At 36.1% G+C, this 16,475-nt stretch overlaps 1 protein-coding gene across 2 annotated transcripts in view; it reads right to left on the bottom strand.

Moving 5' to 3' along the window:
* HPSE2 (heparanase 2 (inactive)) overlaps positions 1-16,475 on the bottom strand; it is a 776,827-nt gene that overhangs the window by 683,297 nt on the left and 77,055 nt on the right. For both annotated transcript variants that reach the window (XM_033186321.1, XM_033186330.1), the window contains exon 3: positions 2,318-2,479. In XM_033186321.1, coding sequence (XP_033042212.1) covers positions 2,318-2,479 — 162 coding nt within the window. The remainder of the gene's footprint in view (positions 1-2,317; positions 2,480-16,475) is intronic.

Genomic DNA, 16,475 nt, shown 5'->3' with positions numbered 1-16,475 from the left:
AATAAAGGATATACCAGTAACTGACCAGAAAACAATTACTATATACCCATACATATGAAATTCTATAAATAACTGGTGGGTAGAGGAGAAAGATGTAAAAACTGATCCTTTCTGAGATTGTAGAGGCCCAGTTTCCTCATTGTGTTCCCACATAAATACTTTCATTGCAGATATTTCAAGTGTTATGCCAAACTTATACAGAAAGAAATCCTGGAGTATGTGTTCTGAATGTGTTGGTAAAGAAAGTCACTTCATTTGAGAGGTCCCTGCCCCTTCAACCTCACCCTCCTTACCAATATACATTCATCACTGAAAAGGGAAATATTTACAAAAGTTAGTTTAGTTATGTTTAAATATTATGTTTAGCTGTCTGGAGACCATGTTCTCAAGATTTATACAAGAAATCAAGGATTAAACTTCATAACAATTAGAAAACCACACTGTGTAAAATCAAAGACTTAGTTAAAGGAAATTAAAATAGTTTTACCATTGGTGTTAAACTGAAATGGCTCCATTTCTTCCCAACACCTGGAATCAAAACCTTTTGAACTTTCATGTAAACAAACCAGGACATGCAAAATGCTCTGTCTGCAGCAAGGTACCACCTCTGCACAGGCATTTGGGTGAAAAATGTGGAAAATGCCTGAGGACTCTTTGAAGCAGCTTAGTAGAAGTGAGAGCAGGAAAGAGGCTCTTCTCTAGGGTAAGTTTGTTTAGTAGAAAGTAAGCAAGTTGTCAGGGTAAAAGTTGACAATGTTGATTCCAACAGTTTGAACTGCGAATAAACATCCAAAGGGATTATGTTACTGAGAATTAGAAAGATTCCACTAAACTCAATAGAACACTTGCGTTTTCAAAGATAATATGCCTCCAAGCCATACTCTGGAGCCTCGGTTTAGGGGTTAGAATTACCCTAAGCCCTTTCTATGCCACATTAAATAACACAAGGTTTGACCCCTCTAACAAGTGCCTAAATATATTAGAATAAAGATGGAATAAAATTATTTCATTTCCACTCATTGAACTGGAAAATATTACACACACACACACACACACACTTATAAACACACATGCACACATACATATGAGGTTGACTGAAAAAACCTGAAGAAACATCTATGCTCTTCCCAAACATCTAAACTTAAACCAAGTTTCACTAACCAATTTAGGGAAATACATGCATTGGCCATAAATCACTTTTAAGTTTTCCCTTCTTAATGACCTATCAAAGAGCAAAAAACAGGGTCTATACTTATGAAATCCATAATCCCCTTCTCTGCTCACCAAAGCCACGTTTAAGTCTGGCTTTCATCTCATGCTGTTGGGTTTTTCACCAGGTACAAGATGAAAAGCTGGAAGAGTCTCTTACTTTTCTAAAAGCAAAACAATTTGGTTGCCACTCAGCAATTCCTGGTGACATGCCAAGAAGTCTGTAAAAAAAAAAAGTTAAAGTTTTCCTAACTTAGAGCTTACAAAAATAAGTGTGAGATGTTCATAGCCTGTCAGACAATCCATCTTTTAATTTTTTAATATTCATAAACAAGGGAAAACACATACTTTTGACTTGTTTATTTGGAGCAATATAATGTAGGTCTGCCTTATGTGGTCTCAAGAAAATGGAGGTAACTTGGACTGCTCTTCTGAGTTCATCTCAAATCCTTAATGATTCTCACATAATATTCTGCTATTACAATCTTTTCCAAAGCCTGACAAAAGCACACAGCTCGTTTGCTCATTACCAGCAAGTTTGCAAGCAGCCCTGAAAAAAGTTGATTCTCCTTGCAGCCCTGACACATATTCGCTTTCCTCCTAGAACCAAGGATGTAAGGGAGCATGACTCAGTCTCATAGCCTCTTTGTTCTTAAAAAGAAAATCAAATTCCCCAGATATTTCCAAACTCCACCAAGAATAGAACATTCTCTGCTCTGCCTGAAGACCATTATCTCTTTTACATGTCATCTTTATATTCACTGGGTTCACAGAAAGGGCATACACGGAAAGAGGAAAATAGCTGCTTCTTAAAAGACACCAAATTTAGTATTCTCTCAAATCTACTGGCACACATCTAGAAAGTCACATTTTTAAAGGCTTCATTAGGTTTTCATTGGTTCTGTGTTTTGAGAAGAAAACACATGCTGAATCACCCATAACTTCAAACCAAAATATATCTGCAAACTACAAGGAATATTTGTAATAGAAAGACAAGTCATTACAATTTAAAAAGTGATATAGTAGGTGTAGACAGACAGATGTGTACCCCAAATAACAAGTTACTAACTGAATGCTCTAAGATTTCAACCAGCTCCAATAGCCTTACCTGTTAATATGAGATTACTGTAAGTATTGGAGAATTGCTCCTTTAGAAGAACCAGATGCATCTGAGCTGCCTTCTCCCTTTGGAGCTCCAGCATAACATCAGGGTGCTGGGCAATCTTGCAGCCTTTCTGTTTATCTAAGGCAACATCACTTCGAACAATGTCTACAAAAAGAAAGAAAGAAGGCAGGCAGCAAAAACTAAAACAAAACAAAAAATAATACACCATCAAAGTCTTGTTTCACCCAAAATGACAGAATTAATAAGCTACCAACATTTTTATTAGCCTAAAGAGATGCATAAGTAATCAATCAGAAGGCTCTCCAACTCCATGACATATCCTGAAAGTTCCTCTGGTCATTTCCAAATTCTTGGGAGATCTATCTGTTCCTTAGCTCTCTCTGACATCATTTAAGATTCTCACTCCTCAATTCTCCTTCCCAACTCACCTTCAGGACTTATTTACCTCCTGGGGCCTTTTCTTAAGATATCTTACCATTTTCCATGTGAAAAGGTATTATAATACAATTTTGAATACTAGTATCTATGAAGGTCATTCTCTCTACCTCATGCTAAAGACCAGGTGATAGCTCCAGCATGTGTATTTAGGATACTTGGTCTATTTTTAAATTCACCTGCCAGCCAGCCTACTCAGCTCAAGTTAGAGCTGCCGATCTATGGCTCACCTGGTCAGGGTTTTTTCTGCTATTTTTCATGTACCTCGAGTAAAATAGTTTAATTCTGACTCAGTAATCATTCTTTCAATCCAGAAATATTTTTTGAGTCACTGAAGAGAGGACAGGAGGTCTAGAGTCATGGCAGATCTGCCTTTTCCCCAATTATTTTTCCATACTGCTTTTTATACTTCGGTATGATTTTCATTCAAAGCAGATGTAGTCTCCAGAAAACAGCTTCCTCAAAAAGAAAAAAAATCACACAGAATGCTTTGGCTGGGTGCGGTGGCTCACGCCTGTAATCCCAGCACTTTGGGAGGCCAAGGCAAGCAGACCACGAGGTCAGGAGTTCAAGACCAGCCTGACCAATATGGTGAAACCCTGTCTCTACTAAAAATACAAAAAACTAGCCAGGCATGGTGGCATGCACCTGTAGTCCCAGCTACTTGGGAGGTTGAGGCAGGAGAATCGCTTAGCCCAGGAGGCGGAGGTTGCAGTGAGCCGAGATTGCACCACTGCACTCCACTCCACCCTGGGCAATACAGGGAGACTCTGTCAAAAAAAAAAAAAAAAAAAAAAGAATGCTTCCCAATTAGCAGGAAGCTCTCGTGCCCTAAAGTTATTTATTAATTTTTTACAAATTAAAATATAATTCAACTGATTATCATAGGTATAAATGATACCATCAGCAGTAATCTAGGTGGCAACTCCAAAAACTTGCAAGTTTTGCATAACAAAACTGAAGAATTTTAATGGAGCTAAAAAATAACTGCTTTGCCACTTTTGACACCAATGACTTTGGAAAGAATAAAACTAATGCCCATGTTAATGGTACGAAAAGGAAAGCTATATTCAGTGACACTTAAGAGAAAATAGGGCATATGGCAAAAAGGGTGGAATACTGTTCTGGAGAAGTAGTCTTTTCTTTCAGATTTCTAAAAGAAAAGCCCAGGTATAAATACAAACCCATGACTATGAGGGTTAGGATGTGTGGCACACAAAGATAACCCAGATGTGAAAATGGTCCTCACTAACTCTTAGATTAAAACAGGAGAGCTGAGTAGAAATAATGCAGTATTTATGCCTAAACATGTATATACCAATTTCTTGAATATGGGTAATAAAGTGACCTCATTTAACAAATAACTAGTCTCACAGATTTTCTGAGACTTAAATACAAAAATTGGGTAAATTAGTTCAAGAATATACTAGATTTTAAGACAATTCAATAGAAGTCAAGAGGAATAATACAGTTTACATTTATATAAATTATATTCTATAAAAGTTTTTGGATTACATCATCTAATTGGATCCTTCCAAAAATCCTATCAAAGTAAATGGCAGACATTGTTGACTGGCTGACCCAAACCCTAAACACAATCCCTTCTCCCTTGCCTTCATCTATTATAGAGACTGAAAGGCTACACTATACAATTTCCCAGCTTTCCTCACAGAAAAAGGGTAGTCATGTAACATGGTTCTGGAAAATGAGCTGCAGGCAGACATCTTAGAGGGGGACTTCCCTTGTCAGATTAAAAGAGAGAGCCTCACTAAGAGAAACTCAGTTTTTCCCTTTAGTCCCTCCTATTCTCTATGTCTGAAACGTAGATATGAAGCCCAGAGTTCTAGTAGCCACTTTGTAGCCTTGAGTCAAGAAGCAAGAGTAGGGGTCGGGCACAGTGGCCCACGCCTGTAATCCCAGCACTTTGGGAGGCTGAGGCAGGTGGATTACTTGAGGTCAGGAGTTCAAGACCAGCCTGGCCACACAGTGAAACCCCATCTCTATTAAAAATAAAAAAATTAGCTGGGCGTGGTGGCACATGACTGCAGTTTCAGCTACTCAGGAGGCTGAGGCAGGAGAATTGTTTGAACCAGGGAGGTGGAGGTTGCAGTGAGCCGAGATCGTGCCACTGCACTCCAGCCTGGGCAACAGAGTGAGGCTCCATCTCAAAAAAAAAAAAAAAAAAGAAGAAGAAGAAGAAGAAGAAGCAAGAGGGTAAAGGATTACACATTAAAGGTGTTGAACAGAAAAATGGAAAGAGCTTAAGTCCCTAACGTCTTTATTGACTTACCATAACTGTGCTAAACTGCCTATCTCTTAATTTCTTGTCATATGAGACAAATATACTAATTATGTAAGTCGTTAATAGTCAGTTACTTGTTTTTAAAATTTTAACCTGTTATATAATCCTAAATGATAAAGAACACCATTATCATCTCTATCTTAAATACAAGGTAACTGAGGTCCACAAAGCTTGACTTGCACAAGTTCACATAACCTGGTCAGTTCTCAAATCCAGGGATATTCAAAGCCAATTTCTGTGCTCTTTGCAGAGCTCCTATATGAAACTCATGAGCTTAATAGTAGAATTACATTAAACAATAAAAGGAGGAACTAAAAAGAAAAACTGAATTATACTATTACAATGGTATTCCATAGACTGGCCATGTGGAAAAGAAATATGGATGATGCTTTCTCAGAAAAGATTATAAAACTTGTATCAAAACATACTATAAAAAGTGAAGGAGAGTTTCAATTATCCTGATATCTTCTGATATAAGTCTAATTTGAAGAGTAGAATACCAACTAAACTCCCTATTTCCTATCTAATAAATATATTGCTCAGAATGCAGCAGAAGCAACAATTACAACTGATATCCTCAATATCATTCCAACAAGAACCTTGAAATAAAGTGACTACATTACCTTTATATTAATAACAGTAAGAAAAGAAAACTGTGAACATGGCCAAACGTATGTCCTAAACTTTAGAAAAGCAGATTTCAAAAATATTTAGGGAAAAATTAGATATGCTGTATCTGAAGTAAAAGTATGGATTCCTTATTCAACTCTAATCTGTTTGAAATTGTATCAATGACTAGATAAACACAAAGCAAAGATACTTATTAAAGAAGCACATGGTAATATATCTGGGGGAAGAGTTAGTATCATCTATGACACACTCAAAATTCAAAATTATCTTGGAAATCTAAAAACTTGTGCTGAAATCCCAAAAATGGAAGATAAAGACATGAACACAAAGTCCGACATTTATATTGAAAATTAACGACATAAGATTCAAGATGGGAAAGCCAGACCAAACAGAAGCTCATATACTTAAGATCTTATTAAGATTTGTAGGTTTTGATTGAATACTAGCTTAATATAAGTCGGTGCTATGATATTGCTGCCAAAATGATTAATGCAATCTTAGTCTAAATTAACAGAACCAAAACATGCAGAATAAAGGAGGCAACACAGCTATGCTACATTCTATGCCTACCAAGTGCAGCACAGTCAAGAGTTTGGAGTCAAGCAGACCTCTGTTCAAATCCTGGCTTGGTACTCGCTTATTGTTACAAAAGTGGCAGACAAAATACCTTTCTAAGTTTCCATTTCTTTATCTACTGTTGTACAGATACACAAAAGGCATTGCACTATGCATACAATAAGAGCACAATGAAGAGTACCTATAATTATTTTTCTAATTAGTATCCTGCTTATGGTATTATATATTTCCAGCTATAATAGTCTCAGATGAATCCTGATAATCTAGAGTACATCCAAAGAAAAGTACAAATATGGAAAATAATGTTGATCTTTTAAAATAGCTGAAACTATGATACAGTGGACTTTAGGGACTCGGAAGGAAGGGCAAGAGTCAGGTGACGAATGGAAGACTATACACTGGGAACAGTGTACACTGCTTGGGTGATGGGTGCACCAAAATCTCTGAAATCTCCACTAAATAACTTATGCATGTAACCAAATACCACCTGTCCCCCCAAAACTATTGAAATTTTTAAAATAAATAAATACATACATATATATATACACAAAATAAAATAAAACAAAATAGGTGAAACTGAGCCTGGCAAACAAAGAGCCAAAGATGACTTGCTTTCACATACAGAAGAAATAGTTGACTGATTCTGTGTAAATCCAAAAAGCCAAACATGATGGGAGTACCCAAAAACAAACCACTGTTCAGTTCCACGTGAGAAAACTTTTTTAACAACAGAAGCTGTCAAATAAGGAAAAGGACTACTTCATGAAAGAGTAAGTTTCCCATCCCTGGAGATATTCAAGGAGAGAATGGGTGACCCAGGCCTAATGAAGTAATTTCAATACAGATATTAAAATCTGCCAGATACAAGATTAGATACTTTCACCTATATTATGTGAGGCAATATAGCAGGATGTTAAAAAGCACAGGTTTTGAATTCAAATATATAGAGAAGTTTGGATTCCTCTAGTACTAATATCTGAGAGCTCTTGGACAAACCACTAAATCTCTCAATGCCTTTCCTAATAAAGAAGGGAATTTCCTTTTCTAGAAACATGAAAATACCAATAGCTTAATTATAATGAACTTATCACAGTAATAGAGACATATTAGGCATTCAACAAGTGCCAGATGTTTCAGTGGCTGTCAATAATAACATCACATTGTAATATCAGAAAGTTATTACTGGAGGATAGTATTTTTCAGGTCATTTCAACACTTTTATAGTTCCAAAAAAATGTGTGCTTTTCTTGTGTCTTTATCAGACATAATACAAAGAATAAAGACTCAGAGCCAGAAAACTTAGATATAAATTTAACTAATTTACCAAATAATCATAAAACTCTAAACTAAAAATTAAAAACACTATGCTTATTTTTTTTTCCTGGTATACCAAACTGGGGAGTTGCTGGCCTGGATGATCTCTAAGTCTCTTTATTCCCCCTGCTAGTTCTTCCCTCTTATTGATATTCTTTGTTGTTATGTAATCAAAGTAGTTCCAAACTTGAGTCCAAATATCAAGCTATCCATACTCCTCTTCCCATCTCCCCTTATGATCCTTACCCTAGTATACAATTCAAGGATGCCAAAATACCCAATACATACCCTGACAGATGCAACAAAGGAGTGGGCATCTAGCACCAAAGTTGATGCACTAGAATCCATTTATTGTCTATAATTATTTCTGGATATCTAGGTACAAAAGCATTTGTATTTTTGTTTATTCTTTCTTCCACACCTTTTCCATAAACTAACCAGTTAGTAACCCACAGCAGTGCTAGCCTAAGGTAGCGGTTCTGGTTGAGGCAAATGACAGACTGGCAGACCAGCCAAACAAAAAATTTTTTAAGACAGTGTCTTACTCTGTCACCCAGGCTGGAGTGCAGTGGCATGATCATAGCCCACCACAGCCTCGAACTCCTAGGCTCAACCAATCCTCCCACCTTAGTGTCCCAAACAGTCAGAACTACAGGGACACACCACCATACCTGGCTAATTTTTAAAAATTTTGTGTAGAGATGAAATCTCACTATGTTTCCTAGGCTGGTCTCAAACTCCTTGTCTCAAATAATCCTCCTGCCTCAGCCTCCCAAAGTGCTGGGATTACAGGCATGAGCCACCACATCTGGCCTAGCTAAACACTTTAATAGAAAGACCCTGGCACTTCAGGAGACATAAAATGAGCTATATATGCTTTCCACACAAGCTTGGCTGACTAGCAGGCTATGTGCACATGCAAGGGAGCCCCAACATAGGCTAAGTTCTTCACACATAACTGGCTAATGGGGAGGCTATGCACAAACATGGGAAAGACCCAAGAGATCAGGAGGAAAGAATAAAGTGAAAAAGACCGAAAAAAATGCCACAAAACTTAATGTGTTTATCAATCCACAAAGAAATTCATCAGCTGAAAGTAAAAACATTAAGGATCCAAAATGTTTGAAACATCCTCTGAAGAGTCATTGGCTGATCACTAAGCTATGCAGACTCAGAAGCAAACCCTAGGAAACCAAATTAAAAAATAAAAATAAAAATTTTAAAAACTGTAAAGAAATATCAGTAACAGCACAACAAAAAGATATTAAGTCCACATAACTTACTAAAAAACAAAGAAAACATAAAACAACAATTGTCATGGAAAAAAAAAAGAACTACTTTGATCACAAAACAACAAAGATCAGCAAGAGAGGAATGCTATAGATTGGCTATAATCTATCTAAAATAGCCAGTTTCCAATAAAATATTACAAGCCATGCAAAAAAATAGGAAAGTGTAAACCACATTTGGGGTGGGGGGAAGCAGTCAATAGAACTAACTCTGTATGGACCCAGCAGAAAAAAATTCTTAAAAAGATACATGTTTTTAAAATTACAAAGAAGCCACATTTAAATAATTAAAAAGTTATGATTCAATAAGTAGGGGACCAAGATTAAAAAATAAAACTTTATTTTTAAAAAGAACTAAATGAATATTCTAGAGTTCAAAAGTAGAGTAACTGAAATGAAAAATACACTAGATAGGCTTAACAGCAGATTTGAGAAAGGAGCAGGAAAAAAATCGAAGAACTTAAAGACAGGTGAATAGAAATGACCTAACCTGAAAAACAAAGAGAAAAAAGGCCAAGGAAAAATGACCACAGCCTCAGAGAATTATGGGACTACATGAAGCAATCAAACATATGCATAATGGGAGTCCTACAAGAAGAGGAAAAATAAAGGGCAGAATTGTTTGAAGAGACAATGACCAAAAACAGTCAATATTTGATAAAAATCATTAATCCACAGATTCAAGAAGTACAATAAACCTCAAGTACAAGTACAACAAAACTCAGCACAAAGATATCCACATCTAGATACATTATAATAAAAATGTTAAAAGCCCAAGATAAAAAGAAAATCTTAAAAGCAGGTAGGAAAAAAACTAATCCATAAAGGGGACAAGCAATACAATTAATGGCTGACTTCCTCCAATTTCAAACAATGCAGACTAAAAAGCAGTAGAATGGCATTTACAAAGTGCTAAAAGTAATAGCAAGACCCTGTCTCTTAAAAAAAATAAATAAATAAAGGAAAAATTTAGCCAGACATGATGGCATGCACTTATAATCCCAGCTATTCAGGAAGCTGAAACAGGAGGATTGCTTGAGCTCAGGAGTTTGAGGTTGCAGTTACCTATGACTGCACCACTGCACTCCAACTTGGGCAACAGAGTTAGACCCTATCTCATAAATAAATACCGCTAAAAGAAAACTTCTGACAATCAATAATTCTATGTTCAGCAAAACTATCATTCAAAAGTGAAGGCAAAATAAAGTCATCTCCATACTTTTTTTAAAAACAGGCCGGGCACGGTGGCTCACGCCTATAATCCCAGCACTTTGGGAGGTCAAGGCGGGCAGATCACGAGGTCAGGAGATCAAGACCATCCTAGCTAACACGACGAAACCCTGTCTCTACTAAAAATACAAAAAATTAGCCAGGCGTGGTGGTGGGTGCCTGTAGTCCCAGCTACAGGAGGCTGAGGCGGGAGAACGGCGTGAATCTGAGAGGTGGAGCTTGCAGTGAGCCGAGATCATGCCACTGCACTTCAGCCTGGGCAACACAGCGAGACTCCATCTCAAAAAAAAAAAAAAAAAGAGTGGGAGAATTTGTTGCTAGCAGACCTGTAACACAAGAAATATTAAAGAAAGTACTTCAGGTTAAAAGGCAATGATATCAAGTAGTAACTCAAATACACAGGAAGAAATGAAATACACTAGAAATTATAAATATGTAAATAAACAAAAATCTTTTTCTCTTTTACATGTTTTAAAAACTCGTAAGATTATATAAAGAAGAAAATATGTTTTAGTTATATCATATATAGATGTAATAGTAATATACAGAACAAAATTAACACAATAGAAAGTATAAGAAAAGAAGCTGTATTTGAGTAAAGTCGTTGTAATTTATAAAAATTAAGTTAACATTAACCTGAAATTGACTGTGACAAATTAAGATGCACAGTAAATCCCTGGAGCAACTAAGAAAATAAGTGAAAATAACATAGTGTGAAAATCAACAGAGTAATTAACTGACTAGTCTTTTTAAGAATCTTAATAATCCATTTAATAAAAAGAAGGCAGTTAACAAAAGCAATATAGAAAATATCAAAGTGAAAGACATAAATTCAATCATATTAATAATTGCACTAAATTTGAATGGACCAAACAGTCTAATCAAAAGAGAGATTGTCAGATTGAGTTTCAAAAGATTCATGAGACACAGTTTAAACAGTGCTTAGAGAGAAATTTATAGCTTTACACATCTATATTCTAAAAAAGGAAAGTTCTCACATCAATAATCAATCAATAATCTAAGTTTGCACTTATAAACTAGAAAAATAAGAAAAATTTAAACACAAAACAAGCAAAAAAAAGGGTCAGAATGGAAATCAATGAACTAGAAAACAAAAAGACAAGTCAATAAAACAAAATACTGATTATTTGAAAAGAGTAATACAATTGAAAAACCTTAAGCTAGGATGACAAAGAAAGAAGACACAAACTACCAAAATCGATAGGGAGGGAGGCATTTTCAAAAGATTTCAACATTTTCAAAATGACAAAATTATAATGATAGAGAACAGATTATAAAGAGGTTGCATGAGGGAGTTGCTTTTGCTTGGTGAAACAGTTCTGCATTCTGATTGTTATATTGGTTATACAAATTCATACATGCAATAAAATTTCATTGAACTATACATGCACACACATAGAAGAAATGAGTGTATGTAAAACTGGTAAAATATGAATAAAGTCTGTAGCTTACTTAACTTTCTGTACAACTTCTGCAAGTTTTTATAAGTCTAAAGTTATTTCAAAATATTTTTTAAAGAATTTGGACCCTTACCTTACACCATATACAAAAAAAACCTCAAAATGAATCACAGACCTAAATATAATATCTAAAGCTATAAATTTTCTAGAAGAAAACATAAGAAAAAAATTTGTATCCTTAGATTAAAAATTTCTTAATTATGACACCAAAAGTATAATTCAAAATAGAAAAATATAATAAATTGAACTTCAGCAAGAGTAAAAGCGTTCGCTCTTTAAAAGAGACCATTAGGCCAGGCATGGTAGCTCATGTCTGTAATCCCAGCACTTTGGGAGGCTGAGGTGGGCAGATCACCAGGGGCTCAAGACCAGCCTGGCCAACATGGTGAAACCCCATCTCTACTAAAAATACAAAAGTTAGCAGGGCATGGTCGCACATGCCTGTAATCCCAGGGACTTGGGAGGCTGAGGCACAAGAATCACTTGAACCTGAGAGGCGAAGATTGAAATCAGCCAAGAATGCACCACTGCACTCCAGACTCTGACTGAAAAAAAAAAAAAAGATATCATTAAGCTAATGAAAAGATAAACCACCAACTGAGAAAATATTTTAAAATTACATATATGATAAAATATATATAAAGAATGTTTTACACCTTGATAAAGACAATCCAATTTTTAAAATGGACAAAAGATCTGAATAGACATTTCACCAAAGACATACAAATGGCTAATAGCCCATAAAATTATACATAATATCATTATTCATTAGAGAAAAGCAAACTAAAACCACAATGAGATACTACTACACACCCACTAGAATAGTTATAACCCAGAAAACCGACAATACCAAGTGCTGCCAAGAATGTGGAGAAACAAGAGCCCTCATACATTACTGATGGGAATGCAAAATGCTGCACACTTTGGAAAACACATTGGCAATTTCTTAACACGATAAACTTGCTGTACAACCTAACAAACTCACTCCTGAGAGCCTACCCAACAGAAATGAAAGCATATGTCCACATAAAGATTTCTACATGAGGTCGGGCATGGTGGCTCATGCTTATAATCCTAGCACTCTGAGTGGCCAGGGTGGGAAGATGGCTTGAGGCCAGAAGTTTGGCACCAGCCTGGGCAATATAAGGGGACTGCATCTGTACAAATAATTAAAAAATTAGCCAGACGTGGTGGCATGTGCCTGTAGTCCCAGCTACTCAGGAAGCTGAGGCAGGAAGATAGCTTCAGCCTAGGAGTTTGAGGATATAGTGAGCAATGGTCCCATCACCGCACTCCCACCTTGGTAACAGAGTGAGACTGTTCAAAAAAAAATGGACTTGTACATGAATATTTATAGTAGCATTATGCATAACAGCCAAAACTGGCAACAACCCAAATGTCCAGAAACTAGTAAATGGATAAACAAAATGTGGCATATCCATAAAATAAAATGCCATTCAGAAATAAAAAGAAACTAATTACTAATAAATTCTAGACCTGGATGACCTCAACAACATTAGACTAGATTTTGTGTCTGGTGAAAGAAGCCAGACATAAAAAGACCATGTATTATGACTTCATTTATGTGAAATTTCTGGAGAATGCCAATCAATTGACAGAAAGCATATCAGTGGTTTCCTAAGACTGGGATGGGAGCAGGGCTTGATTTTAAACAAGCATAAGAATGTTCTAAAACTGGATTATGATAATTATTGGAAGCCTTTATACATTTCATAGAAATAATTAAACTATATACTTGTAATGGGTGAATTTTATGAAAATATGTAAATTATAACTCCATAAAAAGCTATCAAAAAGTCACAAAAATAATACATCCATGTTCACAGCAGCACTATTTACAGTAGCCAAAAGGTAGAAGTAACTCAAGTGTCTATCAATAGACAAAGGGATAAGCAAAATGTGATAAATACATAAAGAAGAGTATTATTCAACCTTAAAAGAAAGGCAGTCTTGCCATATGCCACAATGTGGATGAACCTTGAGGACATGATGTCAAGTGAAATAACGCAGGCACAAAAAGATAAATACTGTATGATTCCATTTATATGAGGTACCTGGCGGAATCAAATGTATAGAGACAGTAGAAGGGTGGTTGACAGAGGCTAAGGAGAGTGGGTATGGAGAGTTATTTTTTAACAGGTACAGAGTTTAGTTTTGCAATATGATGAGTTCTGGAGACAGATGGTGGCAATGGTCTGTACAACAACTATGAATGTACTTAATAACACTGAATCATACACTCAAAAATGGTTATAATGGTAAATTCTGTTCTGTGTATTTAACTACAGTTTGTTAAAATTCTAAGTAACAGAAATAAAAATAAATAAAAAGAAACAGAGCTACATAGTTTTCTCTGTAGTTTAAAATGAACCATCTTAAAACCTTGGGACTTCAATACCATTGTTACATCATGTATATTCTGTTTCTCTGCAGATTATATGAGATTGCATATTAAAACTTGGATAGACTTTTGTATGCTGCTGTTACAGTGCTGGGTCCAGAAGAATCAGGTGCAGACCTGAAAGAATGCTTTGGCTTCCCTCACACACAGTGACAGGGCTAAAACTGGAGCCACTCCCTTCCCTCCTATCTTCAATGCAGCCAGAAAAGGAAGCAGCAGCAAGAAAAGGAAGATGCTGACTTTTCCTCAGATCCTTGAAATAGATTCACAGAAGAGTTTCTGTGCTGAGATCCTAATATTCCCAAGCCAAAGTACTCATTATCTACCCTATTCTCCCTCCAAATAACTTGTCCTTAAATTTCCCTAGTCTTCTAGTCTCTGACCCTCAGTCATCTTTTCTTTCTTTTTCCCTGTCCCTTCAGTTTACCAAGTTTATCCACTTTGGCTTCAAAATGTCTCAGTGTTGTCTCCTTCTTTTCAATTCCAATTAATACTATCTACTTCATATCTGGATAACTAAAACAGTCCAAAACAACATCCATAAATCCAGATTCATAGATCTCCAGGGCATTCAGCATACTATCTTTAGAAAATAGCCTTCATGGCTGGGCGAGGTGGCTCATGCCTGTAATCCCAGCACTTCGGAAGGCTGAGGCGGGCAGATCACGAGGTCAGGAGATCAAGACCATCCTGGCGAACACGGTGAAACCCCGACTCTACTAAAACTACAAACAAATTAGCCAGGCATGCTGGCAGGCACCTGTAGTCCCAGCTACTTGGGAGGCTGAGGCAGAAGAATGGCGTGAACCCAGGAGGCGGAGCTTGCAGTGAGCCGAGATCTCACCACTGCACTCCAGCCTGGGCGACAGGGCAAGACTCCATCTCAAAAAAAAAAAAAAAGTCTTCATTTTAACATTGTTTTCATAATAAAATATTTTAATGTACAAAAAATGCCCATTCACATCCATACACCCTCACACTCTATTCTTTGATAAGATTTTGCCATATTTCCTTCAGATTTAAAGAAATAAAATAGTTCAAAAATGCTTAAAGTCCTCAGTTTACCACTCTGCAATGACATTCTCCTTCCTCTTTCCACCTCCTAGAAAGATAACCACCATCATAAATCCTGAAAGTAATATTCTTATATGTATGTATGTATGTGTGTACACGTGTGTACATGTATGTGCTTTCATCATATGAATAAAAAACATATATTGGTTTACATTTTTATTGCATTTTATACAACCAAGGGAACTTATCCAAACTAAGAAACCAATGTTTACATAAATTTAATTAAGTGCATACTTTACTTAGATTTCACCAGTTTTTCTACTAATACCCATTTTCTATTCCAGGACCTAATCCAGGATCCCATATTGCATTAGTTTCCATGACTCTTTGGTCTCCTCTGAACTGTGATAATTTCTTGATCTTTCCTTGTCTCCATTATCTTGGTGGTTTTGAAGAGTACTGGTCAGGTACTCATCAGTTTTAGGTAGAATATCCCTGGATTTGGGCTGACCGAAGTTTCTTTGTAATTGAAATAAGTTACAGATTGTGTGGAAAGATACCACAAAGGTATGTTTAGATCTTATTAATGAGTGAAATTAATAACCTTGTTCCCTTGGTTAAAATGAGTTCTGGTGGGTTTCTCCACTACAGAGTTACTATGTTCCCTTTGTAATTAATGAATATTTTGTAGGAGATATTTTGAGACTATGCAATACCATATTTTTCTGTAAACTTTTGCCCACTAATTTTAGCAATCCTCAGTGGATCTCACCTATACCAATTATTACTCTGGTGTTCCAATTCCTATTTTCTCAGTCCCTCTACATTTATTAATTGGAATTCTTCTATAAGGAAGAGAGTTGTCTCTTCTCCACTCATTTATTTATTCAAGCATTTTATACATATATATAAATATGAACTTATGAATATTATTTTCTTAAGTTACATTTCTTTATTTTGTTGGACAAATTATTCCAGCTTTGGCTAATGAGAGCTCTTTCAGCTCAGCTTCTGTAATTTTTTGACATATCCTCAATCTTTTTTTTTTAAAGCACTTCCTTACTTTCTGGTACCACAAATGTCCCAGGCTCATCTTGTATTTTTCCCTCCCATCCTAGAATCATCCACTCCTCTAACGAAACCTGGTTGCTTTTGTTGGAGAATAATTTTAGAAACCAAGATTTAGGCACCATGTGTTCACTGCTACTGGGGTATCACTACTTCTAGGCCCTCTCAAGTAGAAAGAGCTCGGAGAGGTATATAGGCTTACTAACTGATGTACACATATATATCGATATTTATTTCACTATCTTAAAAGGAAAAGAAGGACACACTGGCCCAACTCCAATCCAACACTGAAGAATTCATTTTAGGCCAGGCACAGTGGCGCATGCCTGTAATCCCAGCACTTTGGGAGGCCAAGGCGGGCAGATCACAAGGTCAAAAG

This window comes from Trachypithecus francoisi, unplaced genomic scaffold (assembly GCF_009764315.1).
Source record: "Trachypithecus francoisi isolate TF-2019V2 unplaced genomic scaffold, Tfra_2.0 Contig01579, whole genome shotgun sequence".
Classification (NCBI taxonomy): Eukaryota; Metazoa; Chordata; class Mammalia; order Primates; family Cercopithecidae; genus Trachypithecus; species Trachypithecus francoisi.
The sequence above is the reverse complement of the archived record's forward strand: the minus strand, read 5'-3'. Positions and strand labels throughout refer to the sequence as shown.